Source organism: Ranitomeya imitator, chromosome 1 (assembly GCF_032444005.1).
Source record: "Ranitomeya imitator isolate aRanImi1 chromosome 1, aRanImi1.pri, whole genome shotgun sequence".
Taxonomy (NCBI): Eukaryota; Metazoa; Chordata; class Amphibia; order Anura; family Dendrobatidae; genus Ranitomeya; species Ranitomeya imitator.
In genome coordinates, this window is record NC_091282.1 from 303,659,996 (window position 1) to 303,676,689 (window position 16,694).

Here is a 16,694-nt window from a genome sequence, read left to right on the forward strand (position 1 = left end):
AATCATACCCATTACAGAAGATTTTTGAAGATAAATGTGCCAAAATTAAAAATTACCTGTCATGACTTATGCAATATTGATTATGTGTTTTACACACTTTCTGCGCTTTGCACGACAAGGGTGGAAAGAATTCACTAAAAGGGGCCATGGCTTACTGGAAATGTAGCAGAAATGCGCCTAAACTTTGTTGCAAATTTCTGGCACAAAGTAAACCAGCTAATTGATGGTGTAAACTTAGACTAGAAAGTAGAAATGCAAGAAATGTATCAAACAGCATGGACCTCTAGGATAAATCAGGTGCATTTCAAGACGGTAAATGGACTAGTATAGTCAGAAAACTGATGGATAGCTTTTACTGACCGGCTCATTAACTCTTTTCACAAAGATAGCCAGAAAGAAGACCGAGGCAATGGGCGGTCCTAAGTAACTTGTGATGGACTGCATATAGTCAAACAATTGCCCACTTTGAGCAGACTGTAGAATAGGAACCCAGGCTATGCTGACTCCAATCAGGAACACGATAAAGACCCTGCAATGAGGAGATTATTATTATTAGTATTCATTTTATAGCGCCATTTATTCCATGACGCTTTACATGGGAAAAAGGGGCATACATAGACAAGTACAATAAACATGAGCTATACAAGGCACACACAAGTACAGAAGGAGAGAGGACCCTGCCCGCGAGGGCTCACAGTCTACAGTAATTTACTAAATTTTTCATAAATACTTGTATCGCATTCATCTTTCACTATTAACAATACCCAGCAGATATTACAGATTTTTCTAGTATTGTATTTTTAGATTTTGCAATACTCAGAACTAATTTTAAAAAGGCCTTCCCATTTAAGCCCTCCCAAGCCTTCTTGACAATTATGGTCCCACAGATAAATAACAATTATATTTTAAGCTAAAATTTGAATTATTGCAGGCAGACTGGTTGCAAACAACATTCTATCTAACTAACTTATTTGTTATGCAAATCATCCTAAAACGCCCCATACACATTAGACTAGAGCTGATTGAACTCACAGATATTGGTGGGATGGGCCAACAATCTAATGTGAAAGTGGAGGTCCTAGTGCTGTGAGGGTCATATACCTGTGCAAGCTGGTCTTGTTGGCTGGCCAGGACCATAGGTTCCGTAGTTCAATAAAGGAGACACCTGTTCCAAAACATAGTCTTTTCTGGACGGTACAAAGTCTTATGGAAGTTTCCTTTGCAGTATAAAACATTTTCATGCACACAGTATCCTTCCACTGTAGTCTACTGAAGGGCCAGTGAAGCACACTATTTCGCACTACTTTGTTACAGCCAAGGTTGTCGCCACAGCCTTATTCAGCAAGTTACATAGTTACATAGTTATTAAGGTTGAAGGAAGACTTTAAGTCCATCTAGTTCAACCCATAGCCTAACCTAACATGCCCTAACATGTTGATCCAGAGGAAGGCAAAAAAAAACCATGTGGCAAAGAGTAAGCTCCACCTTGGGGAAAAAAATTCCTTCCCGACTCCACATACGGCAATCAGACTAGTTCCCTGGATCAACGCCCTATCAAGGAATCTAGTGTATATACCCTGTAACATTATACTTTTCCAGAAATGTATCCAGTCCCCTCTTAAATTTAAGTAAGTCTCTCTGCTTGCTCAGCTATTCCGCATCATTATTCTTCCGCTACTGGCAAGCTGGTTCTACTGCTCGAAACCCACACTAGCTCCACAAACGAAGTCCTTTTTAGGTCTGATACCTTCGGCGTTTTGCCGAAGGTATCAGACAGGTATCTTGTGACAGGTTGTCCTATCCAATAACTCCTTTTCCTGGAAGGCCACACTGTCTCGTCGATGACTTCAAGATCTCACTATTCCCTTAGTGTCCTTTTCCTGTAGTTCATCCAATATAGCAGCACTAGTTCTACTCGTACTTGAACTCGACCATATCTGACTATCTACAGGAAGGAATCTGTAAAGCCAGATAAACCACGTCTATTAATTACCTTTTGCTTGTGATGTTGGAGCATGTGAGTCTCAGACGCGGTGTCCACCGCTTGTCTGGAGATAGAGCAGTGTGTGCTGCTTAAACAGGGAAGGGGTTGGAGAGACGCGCCGCATGGACCAATGGTTGTAACCCCCATCCGAAACCGGAAGTGACATACCGGAAGTGGGATGGCCATGTGTTCCACAAACACAAAAAAAATTGTTTTCAAGCAGTCATATATATTGTTGATTAAATACTGGAAAGAGAGTAATAAGTATTCTAAGTGTGCAGGGAGTTCCTTTGGCAGGCAGGGAGGTATAAATAGCAATACGCTGCGGATGTGAGAATCCTTCTGTGCTATATTATCATATTAGATCACTTCCGGTTTCGGATGGGGGATACAACCATTGATCCATGCGGTGCATCTGTCCAACCGCTGCTCCAGCTCCAGACAAGCGGTGGACACCGCATCTGAGACTCATATGCTCCAACATCATAAGCAAAAGATAATTAATAGACGTGGTTTAATCTGGCTTTATGCTATACGCATGGAATATGACTTGTTCATATGAATTGTAACCTCCCTGCACTTATGGCCATATCTTTACCTTGCGTTACAGATCCACTTCACAATCCCTAAATCTACCAAAAGTAAGTGTCCCTTCCAGCACACCTATGGTGCATGTATCAATGACCTATACTAACAGTGAAACATTAATCAGATACAGACCAACCAGGAACTATCCCTACGGATATCCTCAAATATACCATTGAATATAGTACGGTACGTCACATATATCTACACATTTTCTTCCTCTAAGATCTACCTCTCTGGAAAAACTGGTCACTGATGACCTGTGTATGTGCTGTGATGCGAACTGCATATTATGCTTATACACTGGTATGGCCAATGTCTATACTTTTGTTGTTATACTTGGTTGTTTATTCATTTTTTATCACGGTCTTACTATTATAATCACCGATGAAGGTCAAACGTGACCGAAACGTTTGTAAAGCGTACTACAATAAATCATCACTATTTCTAAGTTGAGTACAAGGTTTAATTTTTACCATTATACGGTTTGGGTAGCTACCTTAGCACCGCCCACAGTAGTGCTCAAGGTGTTTATTTATATACCAGAAAGCTATGACACACTTGTAAGTGCACTAGATGCGCGTCCAAATTATGAGCTTACATTGGAGTATGTCAGAGTAATGCTTGCAGAGGAGTATAAGTGAAAGACAGAATGTGTAAGCAGCAGTGGAGTATCCAAAGCAGAATCCATTTTAAAAACCCAAGATCTACCCAAAAATAAAAATAATTTGAAGTAAACACATGAGTATTTTGTCTGGAAGAATTCAGGGTACCAAAAGGCTGACTGCAGAATCTAGAAATCTAGAATGAATCAGATAAAAAAAATAATTATCAAAGTGTTAAAAGTGCCATTACTGAAGGATATGACACTTGAAGTACTGAAGCTGTGCTTATTATTGATGCAACTACATAAAAGCATGCATGGTTTAAAGACTCGGGGATAACTAGTCATGACTAATGACAGAAGCTTCTTTTCTAACCTTGACCAAAGTAAGGTAGAGAAAGTGATCTTGGCTAATGGTCATATATGAGTTCAGAAGGAAAAATCAAAGATGAGTTGTACCAGCTAAAATGCATACCATTAAAACCCTGAACAAAATGGTGTAGTGGAAAGAAGGAACCAGACACAACATATTGGGGAGAATAAATCATGACAGCTTGCTATCTTCAAAACAGACTACCAGGTAAAGCTGCTGAGAAAACTCCTTTTGAGTAATGAAATGGCAAGAAGCCTCAATTGCAACACATACAGATATTCCAAAATAAAGTATTTGTGCATATTTGCATGAGTGGGAACCTCATGCAAAAGAGGGTATCCTGGTGGGCTACAGTGAAACCCAGAAAGGATATACAGTCATGGCCAAAAGTATTGACACCCCTGCAATTCTGTCAGATAATACTCATTTTCTTCCTGAAAATGATTGCAAACACAAATTCTTTGGTATTATTATCTTCATTTAATTTGTCTTAAAAGAAAAAACACAAAAAGAATTGTCCTAAAGCCAAATTGGATATAATTCCACACCAAACATAAAAAGGGGGTGGACAAAAGTATTGGCACTGTTCAAAAAATCATGTGATGCTTCTCTAATTTGTGTAATTAACAGCACCTGTAACTTACCTGTGGCACCTAACAGGTGTTGGCAATAACTAAATCACACTTGCAGCCAGTTGACATGGATTAAAGTTGACTCAACCTCTGTCCTGTGTCCTTGTGCGTACCACATTGAGCATGGAGAAAAGAAAGAAAACCAAAGAACTGTCTGAGGATTTGAGAAACCAAATTGTGAGGAAGTATGAGCAATCTCAAGGCTACAAGTCCATCTCCAAAGACCTGAATGTTCCGGTGTCTACCGTGCGCAGTGTCATCAAGAAATTTAAAGCCCATGGCACTGTGGCTAACCTCCCTAGATGTGGACGAAAAAGAAAAATTGACAAGAGATTTCAACACAAGATTGTGCGGATGTTAAATAAAGAACCTCGACTGACATCCAAACAAGTTCAAGCTGCCCTACAGTCCGAGGGTACAACCCGTACTATCCGTCGGCATCTGAATGAAAAGGGACTGTATGGTAGGAGACCCAGGAAGACCCCACTTCTTACCCCAAGACATAAAAAAGCCAGGCTGGAGTTTGCCAAAACTTACCTGAAAAAGCCTAAAACGTTTTGGAAGAATGTTCTCTGGTCAGATGAGACGAAAGTAGAGCTTTTTGGGCAAATGCATCAACATAGAGTTTACAGGAGAAAAAAAGAGGCATTCAAAGAAAAGAACACGGTTCCTACAGTCAAACATGGCGGAGGTTCCCTGATGTTTTGGGGTTGCTTTGCTGCCTCTGGCACTGGACTGTTTGACTGTGTGCATGGCATTATGAAGTCTGAAGACTACCAACAAATTTTGCAGCATAATGTAGGGCCCAGTGTGAGAAAGCTGGGTCTCCCTCAAAGGTCATGGGTCTTCCAGCAGGACAATGACCCAAAACACACTTCAAAAAGCACTAGAAAATGGTTTGAGAGAAAGCACTGGATCCTTCTATGGTGGCCAGCAATGAGTCCAGACCTGAATCCCATAGAACACCTGTGGAGAGATCTAAAAATGGCAGTTTGGAGAAGGCACCCTTCAAATATCAGGGACCTGGAGCAGTTTGCCAAAGAAGAATGGTCTAAAATTCCAGCAGAGCATTGTAAGAAACTCATTGATGGTTACCGGAAGCGGTTGGTCGCAGTTATTTTGGCTAAAGGTTGTGCAACCAAGTATTAGGCTGAGGGTGCCAATACTTTTGTCTGGCCCATTTTTGGAGTTTTGTGTGAAATGATCAATGTTTTGTTTTTGCTTCATTCTCTTTTGTGTTTTTTTATTTAAGACAAATTAAATGAAGATAATAATACCAAATAATTTGTGTTTGCAATCATTTTCAGGAAGAAAATCAGTATTATCTGACATAATTGCAGGGGTGTCAATACTTTTGGCCATGACTGAAGAATCATGTACCCAGAAAGAACAAGGTCACAATAAGTAGAGATATAATTGAGAACTTCATGTCACTCAAGTTTCATGACATCATTCCGGTAGACCAGCTGAAGCAACAACAATCTCAGTCAGAATTTCAAAATAACAAGAAAAAGCATGTAGAAGTTTGGTTAGGTTCTTCAACCACTGAAGAAGCAGCAGAAATATCAGGGGAATTTGAAGTTAGGAGATTGTTGAGATCAAACAAGGGTATACCAGCTAAGCGTCTATCCTACTATGTCAAAACCTGAGTAAGAGCTGCAGTCATGGGATGAAATGCAACAACAACCTGTCCATGAAAAACTGAAGTGGTTTAATGCTGCTAATGAAGAAATTAAGTCCCTTCATCAACTTCTAATCTAAAAACTCAGCAAACTACTACAAGGCAAGGAAGAAATCAAATTTTAATGGGTTTTTAAGACCAAGTATGACTCTGAAGGCAAGGTTCACAGATTTGAAGCAAGATGAGTTGCAAAAAGATATTTTCAGAAATATGGTGAAGATTATGACGCCACATTCTTTCCAGTTGCTAAGCAGACCACATTCAGAGTTCTAATGGCTATAGCTGCTGTACAAAAGATGTTTGTCAGACATTTAGACATCAAAACTGCCTTTTTAAATGGTGACATTGAAGAGGATTTGTATATGTTTCAACCTGAAGATTATATCAAAGAGGGTGAAGAGAATCTTGTTTGCAAACAACAAAACTCTCTGTATTGTCTTCAGCAATCAGCAAGAGCATGGGACACTAAAATAAGAAAAGTCTTATTGGAAGAAGGTTTTAAAAGAGGTCAAGCAGATCGGTGTTTATACACGAAATGTACAGAAAGTGGATATTCTCTTATATGTGAACAATGTGATTATGGTTCATCAAAAGGAAACAAATTTCAAAGATGACTAAAATTCTGAATCAGCATTTTGAAAGTAAAGACTTTGGAAATGTTACATATTATCTAAGAATCGAGGTCCAAAGAGAAGATGAAAGCTCTCTTATAAACCAAAGTACACAAATCTACTTAATTTCTGAATCAGTTTGCAATGTCAGAAGCCAAAGGTATAACAATTCCAATGTAGCCATCCTATGTAAAGTTGGAAGGAGAAGATGATCTGTTACCTAACAATGAGAAATACAGACAGGCAGTGGGGACACTTCTATACATAGCAACTATCACTCAACTGGATATCGCAGCAACAATTAGAATTCTCTGCAGATATGTGTAAAAAATGCACCAAAAAGACTGGAATGCTGTTAAGAGACTTCTTCAATATTTGAAAGAGACTCAAGACATAAATTTAAGGATATCTGCAGCACGAGATCTAGAACTCACAGGCTATGTGGATGCAGTCTGGGCTGGTGACTTAAGTGAGTGTAAAGCAGCTATTTATTCAAACTTGGAGAAAGTTCAATTTCTTGGTCTTGCAGAAAACTGGTAAATATAGCCTTGTCATCGACAGAAGCAGAGTATGTGTCTGCAGCCCACGCAAGTCAAGAGGTCATTTGGTTAAACCAATTGTTAGGCGATGTTGGTAAGCCATCAACTTAACGGTGATTTATGAAGACATCTAAGGATGCAATAAACTTGCATGCAGTGAGAAGACCAATGCAAAAACATTGATGTTAAACATAATCACCTGCGTGATTTGATAGAACGTGGCATAATTGAGTTTGTTTTTGCAAGACTGACCAGATAGCTGATATTATAATAAAGCCACTACCAAGAGCCAAATTTGAAGAATTCATAACCACTATGGGACTAACAGGATGAGTAGTTGTTGAGTGGGGGTGTTGGAATAATGCTTATTGTATACATTGCATCAACTACTATTTACCACTGTTTAATAGTGCATGAGTTTCTGTCAACAGCAATAGTGTTATATTGCCAGTAAAGCACTGTTAAAAAAAACAAAAAACTAAAAAACAGGAAGTTCCTGTTCACTGTGTGTAGCTGGAGCTCACTTTTACTTTCGGTTTGCAAGCTGACATCTGATAAGATCCTAAGCTATAAGAAATGCAAGTTGTAAGATGTGTTATCTTTGCTCCTGAATAAATATATATTCACTGTTGAACGGCTGGACAGTACAGAGATTAATCCGCTGCTAATGTATACTACTTATCTTATGTACTAAACTGTATTATCCTACACTATCACACTCTGTACTGTACACTATGTGTGACACCCCAGGAGTTTGGTTGTCACAGTGGTATTGCCTTCCTCATGGAGAGAGTGATGCCATGCTTGGAAGCAAGGAAAGATCCTTTTAACAGGTAGCACTTACACAATACTATTCTAACTTGAGGCCAGAAGGGGGATCTCTGATCCAGTTTGTGGATGGCTTCCCTGTATATTCAGGCTGGAGGAAGAGTTAGTCAGTCTGTCAGAGAGGAGTAAGGAGTGAGGAGTGATGAGTGGAAAGCTAAGGGCCGTGCAGACACGTGGTTCTGCAGCTCCTGGAAAGAGAAGAGTGGGACAGAGCAGTCTGTGAGAGGCAACGGAGAGGAAAGATACTGGGAGTGGAGCTGCGAGAAGGCTCACTCCAGAATCAGCGCAAGAAACCAGAAGCCAGAATTCCGAGGTTGAGGGGGGGTAACTGTATGCCCCACAGCAGAAACCGGCGGGCAGGAGATTTCAAATCGCCTATCCACCATTACGTCCGAAGGCACAGCAAGATATAGAACTCGCAGTTGCCGCAACCAGGGATACCTGTAAAAAGGCTCGAATTGCTTGCCATACGGATTAGTGTCTTACTTAAAGGGACAGAGAGAAAGTGAGGATCTTGTGTGAAGCCTTAGGCAGCAAGGGACTTAAACCACAGGGCAGTAAGGAAGGCTTCCAACCCCACCTGGCTAGGGGAATTCCCGAATCGCTTCCAGGCTGGCCGGACCTCACCACCACCTGTGATCGGTACCCTCGACTGTGGCTGCATACCACCAGTAAAAGGTAAAGAGACTGCAACCTTGTGTCCTCCAATTCTTTCCAGCACAACACCATCTGTCATCTTTGCCTTCTACACTGGGGGCCCTGGGGACTGAGTTCTACCTGTGGGGAACTATACCACCTGTGCTGCAATACCATCATCCCCAGCGTCAGCCATCCCTGGCCGAATACCACAGGTGGCGTCACGAACACTATTACAATAGACTTTATTCCCACTGCACCTTTCCCCTTTTATTGGACGCCCAGGGCCTCGGACCGGGTCACTGCCACCGTGACACATCCCTTTAAGAACCGTCCCGGTTCCGAGTACCCCACGTTCTTAGCGGGCGCTCCACAATGTCCTACACTGTATATTACCAACATTGCTATACATTATACAGGCAAACATCACAATACATTACATAACAATATGTATATACAAAAGATGCAAAATAAACATTATGCGATTGGTGTCTTCAGGGGAAGGAACGCGCCAGCAATTGTCCACCACCCTTTCACACACGCAGTATTGCACTTACAGCTCAGGTTTCATCCACAGGTTTGGTAATAACTTACAGATTGCAAAGATCCTGAGAATGAGTCCCTGAAATACCATGCTAGAATGGAATAGTGGTCATTGATGCATTCATTTTCTAAGGATGATAGCCGAATGCGGCAATCCCATACAGAATGAATAGAGCAATATGTGTGGTTAACAACATTCTGGCATTTTTAGAACCCTGTTTTGTAATCAGTGGGAATTTTAGCAGTTAGAGCCCACTAATCAGAAAGTTATCTATCTGGTAGAAATAACCCTTTTAACCCCTTCATGACCGGGGGATTTTTCGTTTTTCCGTGTTCGTTTTTCGCTCCCCTCCTTCCCAGAGCCATAACTTTTTTATTTTTCTGTCAATTTGGCCATGTGAGGGCTTATTTTTTGCGGGACGAGTTGTACTTTTGAACGACATCATTGGTTTTAGCATGTCGTGTACTAGAAAACGGGAAAAAAATTCCAAGTGCGGTGAAATTGCAAAAAAGTGCAATCCCACATTGGTTTTTTGTTTGGCTTTTTTGCTAGGTTCACTAAATGCTAAAACTGACCTGCCATTATGATTCTCCAGGTCAGTACGAGTTCATAGACACCAAACATGACTAGGTTATTTTTTATCTAAGTGGTGAAAAAAAATTCCAAACTTTGCTAAAAAAAAAAAAAAAAAAAAAAAATTGCGCCATTTTCCGATACTCGTAGCGTCTCCATTTTTCATCATCTGGGGTCGGTTGAGGGCTTGTTTTTTGCGTGCCGAGATGACGTTTTTAATGATAGCATTTCGGTGCAGATACGTTCTTTTGATCGCCCGTTATTGCATTTTAATGCAATGTCACGGCGACCAAAAAAACGTAATTCTGGCGTTTCGAATTTTTTTCCCGCTACGCTGTTTAGCGATCAGGTTAATACTTTTTTTTAATTGATAGATCGGGCGATTCTGAGCGCGGCGATACCAAATATGCGTAGATTTGATATTTTTTTTATTGATTTATTTTGATTGGGGCAAAAGGGGGGTGATTTAAACTTTTATGTTTTTTTTATTTTTTTCACATTTTTTTAAACTTTTTTTTTTAACTTTTGCCATGCTTCAATAGCCTCCATGGGAGGCTAGAAGCAGGCTACATAGCAGCGATCTGCTGATCGCTGCTATGTAGCAGAATTGCACGTGTGCTGTGAGCGCCGACCACAGGGTGGCGCTCACAGCGACGGGCAATCAGTAACCATAGAGGTCTCAAGGACCTCTATGGTTACCATTCACAAGCATCGCCGACCCCCGATCATGTGACGGGGGTCGGCGATGACGTCATTTTCGGCCGCCCGGCCGGAAGCGGTAGTTAAATGCCGCTGTCTGCGTTTGACAGCGGCATTTAACTAGTTAATAGGTGCGGGCAGATCGCGATTCTGCCCACGCCTATTACGGGCACATGTCAGCTGTTCAAAACAGCTGACATGTCCCGGCTTTGGTGCGGGCTCACCGCGGAGCCCTGCATCAAAGCAGGGGAGCCGGCATCGGACGGTATAGTACGTCCGATGCCGGTAAGGGGTTAATCACATATGACTTTTAAATAATTGTTGTTGTTTTTTCAATTAAAGCACCTAACATACTCTACAAGATGTCTATGGTTGTGTTTATATGGTGGGTATAACCTCAACCTATATATGTAACTCAGGATGAAGTGCAATACTTCACAGAGTTATAGTTTTTTTCAGTTGATTGGCTTGTAAATGGCATAACTTGTAAACCAGTCACAAGTGGGTCAAGTCCTTCTGGGAGATCTGGGGTTGGAAAATCATCACATATTGTGAATCGCAGATCTTCCATTTAGCCTGTGTTTGTGTTTCATGTTAAATTGATTTCCTTTCTTTTGGTGTTGAAGAGGTTAACAATCTTTTCTATGCTGGTTAGAAACTTCCAGCTCCATCTCACAGCTGTTCCTGACCTGGTCATTTCCGCTCTCTATAAAATCTGGGAAGACTTTATCTTCCTCACCAGTGAAAGTTTTACTTCCTAGCTTTTTGGAGTCGCTGTGCTGAGTTGGAGATTATTGTTTCTGCTGAAGATTGTTGCATACTGTTTTTGGGTGTATGCTTTCATCATTGTCCTATTCCCATTTGGTTTGTACACTCCTACCCTACCCCTCTATCTTTGGCGAGTGTTTTGTATGTTAGTTTTTTTTGTTATCCCTGTTTGTCCTATGTGTTTATACACTAGCATTTCTGTCCCTGGCCTCCTGGGGAAGGGGGAGGAGACAGCTTAGGATATAACAGGAGAACAGTAAGATTAGTGGGCCAAACCTCCTTACCTTTAGAGGTACCTATGGGAGCAGGGATAGTTAGCGTTCCAGCCTTAGGGACAGTGCAGGGACCCTTTCCCTATTTACATACAGTCACAGCGTGACAAAAACTGTGCTTTTAAAGTTTATCAATAATTAAGGTTTTACACTGTGCAACAACTTACATAGTCACATAGCTAACATGGTTGAAAAAATAAAAACATTTCCATCATGTTCAACCAACAGATGAGAAAGGATAAAGAAAAGGAGTATATGTACAACCATAATGCATGATACAGTCTGCCGTAAAAGAGTTAATTTTCCCTGCTGGTCACAATTGTTGATTTACTGGAACAAACTTTCAGAAAACAACTTTTTATATTTACATACGCATTTATATAATTTTTTTCTGAAAAGCATCTGAGACCTCTTTTGAAAGCATGAATCGTACCTCCTTATGTCTTTCGGTAGACTATTCCAAAAATTAATAGTTCTTATGTTAAAAAAGGCCAGCCCAGTATCCAATGTAGAATCTTTCTCCAGATGAAAGGAGTGACCTCTTGTATTTTGAGAGGGTTTTTACATGAAACCGCTTTTAACCATACATTCTGTATGGGCCATGGATGTGCTTTTACAAGTTAATCATGTCGCCATTTAGATGTCTCTTTTTAAGAAAAAATATATTTCATTCTTTTATTCTTTCTACATAATCTTAAGATTCTTCATGCCCCTTATCAGTTTTGTTGCTCTTCTAAATACCTTTTCTAATTCCAGGGCATCGTTTCTGTAACGTCTGTTTCAGGCCACAGGCTCAAAAAGGCTAGATCGGACAGTACCTTGGACAGTGGTACAAGCCACTCCAACTAGCAGACTCCAGAAAAAAACAACACCCGTTAAGGCTACTTTCACACTTGCGTCAGTACGGGGCCGTCGCCATGCGTCGGCCCGACGGACAGTGTGTTAAATGTAGCACAACGTGGGCAGCGGATGCAGTTTTACAACGCATCCGCTGCCCATTGCGATGAGCGGGGAGGAGGGGGTGGAGTTTTGGCCGCGCATGCGCGGTCAAAAATGGCGGTCACGGCGCACAAAAAAAGTTACATTGAACTTTTTTGTCCGTCGCGTCCACCAAAAACACGACACATCCATCACACGACGGATGCGACGTGTTGCCATACATCGCAATGCGTCGCTAATACAAGTCAATTGAGAATAAACGCATCCTGCGGGCAACTTTGCAGGATGCATTTTTTCTCCAAAACGACGCATTGCGACATACGCCTAACAACGCATGTGTGAAAGTAGCCTAAGCTCTATACAGGGATCTGGACTTACAATGTAAAATTGTATCCACATAAGTGCTGCCATCTGCCAAGTAGGGTCAAAATCAAGAAACTGAATAAAGGATAAAATCAGGATCCATAAGAGTAGTCAGAAAAACATAAGCCAATGTCAAAACAAAGAGCAATGAAACAACAAGGAACTAACAGGCAGGACTGAACGAAAGAAGCACAAGACTATATCTGGCAGATTCCAGCAGTAAGCTGGAAGCTTTAGTAGGGTGTGATGCTCACCAATTGGCTGGAGCAGGGTGCTGATAACTCCAGCTGGACAACACATGCATCCATACTGCCATACCGGATGGCACAATGGTTCCCAGCCACCCAAATCTAAGTGGCTGGATAGAACCTGTGCCGTATAGAGTTTCTGGTTCCAAAGTCTCTTCTATCACCAGCACCACCCATTGAGTGAATACGCCGGCGCCTGGCAACAGTAGCAGATGTTGCAAGAGTGGGTACTGGTGGAGATGTGACAGTTTCTATAACTGTTGCCCAGAACTGAACTGCATATTCTAAAAGATAAGGCAGTTATTCTTTGTAAGAACATATGTTGCCCACATATTGGTGCCCAGGTGAATAACCTTACATTTCCTTTCATTGAACTTCATCTGCCACGTTGATGCCCAAACACTAATTTTGCCCAAGTGAGCTTGTAAATTATGAACATCTTCCACAGACTGCACTATACTATATAACTTGTTGTCATCTGCAAAAATAGTAACGACACTATTAATCCTGTCTTCTATCTTTGGGATACACCACTTACAACCAGAGACCATTAGGAGTAGCAATCATAGACTTCAATTCTCTGGGTGGGGTCTTTGACATGAGACAGTTTTTAATGAAATTACAAACATTACTTCCTAAGCCTACTGACCTTAATGTACCCATTAGGTGTTTATGTGGGACAGTGTCAAACGCCTTTGTAAAGCTCAAAACCACTATATCCACAGCTGTGTCTCTGTTCTTTAGTTTTGACATAGTACTATTCAACCCAGCTCAAGTGTCACACATGAACATGAACTCATGACCTGTGATGTGGGTCCCACTGAAGTTGCCTTCATAATATGGCCGCTTTTGGTTTCGTCATTGACCATTGGTTGACATGTAATGCATTAATAACATCTTGGAAACTAATTATTGATAGACTAGTAAATATTTTGCTAAATCTTTTTTTGATATATTCAATCATTCCACACTAATATAAGGAATATGTCTTCTGGATTTAGCATGGCCTACTCAAATATGACATATCGTAAATGATTATGAATTACGCTTCACTTCAGGCTATGCATGATGGGTATGTTATAAAGTATTAGAATAGAGATATTGTTTTTAAATATTGATTCATTTACAATGGTTAATGGATAACTACAGGAGCACTTCAACAACCATCACAGATGATAGCTGCTGAAGGGTCAGTCAAGCATTTAATGGCTACTCAAAAAGCTTTTAAAGTAATAAAATGGCAGTCAAACAGGGAAACACCACACTAGTACTTCTTCAGCCAACATATGCCACCCTAAATATGGGAGAACAGTCAGGTGAGCCACTGCAGCAGTTTCTATTACCTCCCAGCTATCATCAGCTCTTTCTCTGAAGCCTTCTTACGGATGTTGGTGTAAATGTCCATGGTAAACAGGGTACTGGCACTATTGAAGATGGATGTTAAGGAACTCATGAGAGATGCCAACATTACTGACAACATCAAACCACGAAGTCCTGGGAAATCAAAGAAAGGTTAGCAAGGATGAATTGTGATGCTACTTTAGTAAACTGTGACTAAAACAAAATAAATACTAGGAAGAAAGGTGCCAAGCTGCTACAAATGAGAGATTACTCATGATGGTCTATGAAACTATCAGCAGCTCTGAAGTGAAACAAGAAAAAAGTTTACAGTTATTACATTCACAGTTGTTGCCAATCTTGTATACAGTGGCTATTAAAAGTCTACATACTCCTATTAACCCCTTCACCCCTGGGCAATTTAACTTTTTTTTTCCTTTTCATATTTTCCTCCCCCTTCTTTCAAGAGTCATATTTTTTTATTTTTGTGTCCACACAGCCATATGAGGGCTTAGTTTTTCCAAGACGAGTGATGCACTGGAAAGCGAAAAAAAAAAAATTCCAACTGCGTTGAAATTGAAAAGAAAAGTGTAGTTTAATTATTTTAGTTTTTTTTTTTTTTTTTAAATGTACCATGTTAACTATGGAGTAAAACTGACCTGGCAATATGATTTTCCATGTTAGTTTGATTATGCAGCTACCAAACATGAATATTTTTTTATTTAAGACAGATCTCCTGCTGTCGTAGCAAACCATCGGTGCTCTGTAGTCGCATCAATAGCACAGCAATGGGCATGTAGAATGACACGTCCCCCTGCTGCGTGTTAAATGCCACTGTCAGAGATTGACAGCAGCATTTAATTGGTTAACAGTCGTGGGTGGAGTTCCACTTCACCTGTGGCTGTTAAAGGCACATGATGACTGATAAAATCCATAGACTTACATTTTTTTACAGAAAAATCACTGTTCTAAAATAGTTGCATGACAGCAAATTGCAGATAAGTTGCCCAAATGTTTTTTAGTAGCCCTGGCCTTATACTTTCAGAACCCAAGTTGACCTATAGGAAGTAAATATTCCTTACTCCCTAGTCCCTACCAGTAATTATACGGATTCTCAGATCAACATTTTATATTAATATTCCTGTGTTTATTCATTTTTTTGGATATTAGCAACAAGGGGTGTAAAACATTTCACAGGTCAAGCTGTCAAGCATATTAACCATTTAACATTTCAAGTAATAGTGAACAGAAGTGTAGAAAATCTAAAAAAAAATCAGAATTTTAACCTTTACAACAAGTCAAAAGTATTGTCGTACTAGACTCGCTAACTTTTGAAGCAAAATATTATCCAATATTCCAAATGTTAAGAGATTTTGGAGAAAAAATAAACAGTACAGATTGAAGGGTAATTTATTAAAAGCAGACAATATTGCTGAATGGCCCATGAATTAAAATCCTCCCAAAACAATCACATTTTTGGTTAATACAAAGTACTCTGCAGTTGTCTTGCACTTGCCTGTAGTAAGTGCTATATTTAAAGGCACCTTACCATCTGGCATCAAATCAATCACCAACTTGGGGTAAGCGATATTGGTACATCCAACTTCTGCGTCACAATATTCTTTACACTTAGAAGGTACCACACAAAGAACTTCATCTACAAAAAGAAACTAAAATTATAAATGAATGACAGTGTAATAGGAAATAGTAAGTATTTTACAAAGCTCTTGGGCATTTACTTGTGTATAAAATGCGGCTGATCATTCCGGGAAAAACCATCAAAAACATGGGCAACAGTTTAAGATATCCGCACAGGATACAGCCAGCCTTCACATGTGACATGTTCTTGGCAGAGAGACATCTCTGAACAATTACCTAGCACCAAAAACAAATGAGAAAGGTTTTCCTCATCTACATTCTTCATATAATAATTAAATCTGAACTCACTAGATCTCTACGTTACCTGATCTGTGCACCAGTACCAAAGAGCCAGGATGGAAAGACCAAAGATAAGGCCAGGCCATGGCATATCTCCAGTTATAGGATCTCGGAAAAGGTGGAATGCGTCAGCTCGTGGAGTATAACATTTTGGATCAATCAAAGTGCCATTATCATATACTTCAGTAGGAATGGCTGCCATATATTTTTCCACGAATGACTCATATCCTCCAACTTTGTTGAAAGCTGAAAGAAATTTTCTAAGGTTAAAGAATGGCACATATAAGCTAATCTAATGGGGTAGATAGAAATGAAAAAGACAAAAACGCCCATTTAACATATTACCGTAGTAGTTCTACTTGTTAAGTAAGGTGATGTTAGCTCACTCACCAAAGCCCAAAAGTATGAATGATCCTACAAGCATGATGATGGTTTGCAGAGTGTCTGTGTAAATGACAGCAGCCAATCCACCTAGACAACAAATAAGAACAGTTAGCAAATCAGCAAAAACATGCAGCTAAGGCTCTGTTCACATCTGC

General features: G+C 40.3%; 1 protein-coding gene across 1 annotated transcript in view; it reads right to left on the bottom strand.

Moving 5' to 3' along the window:
• The window catches only part of SLC5A1 (solute carrier family 5 member 1), a 149,147-nt gene that overhangs the window by 20,817 nt on the left and 111,636 nt on the right, over positions 1 to 16,694 (bottom strand). The window contains exons 7-12 of the mRNA XM_069757633.1: positions 16,546 to 16,626; positions 16,181 to 16,401; positions 15,957 to 16,092; positions 15,767 to 15,874; positions 14,223 to 14,373; positions 361 to 529 (exon numbers count right to left, since the gene is read on the bottom strand). Coding sequence (XP_069613734.1) covers positions 361 to 529; positions 14,223 to 14,373; positions 15,767 to 15,874; positions 15,957 to 16,092; positions 16,181 to 16,401; positions 16,546 to 16,626 — 866 coding nt within the window. The remainder of the gene's footprint in view (positions 1 to 360; positions 530 to 14,222; positions 14,374 to 15,766; positions 15,875 to 15,956; positions 16,093 to 16,180; positions 16,402 to 16,545; positions 16,627 to 16,694) is intronic.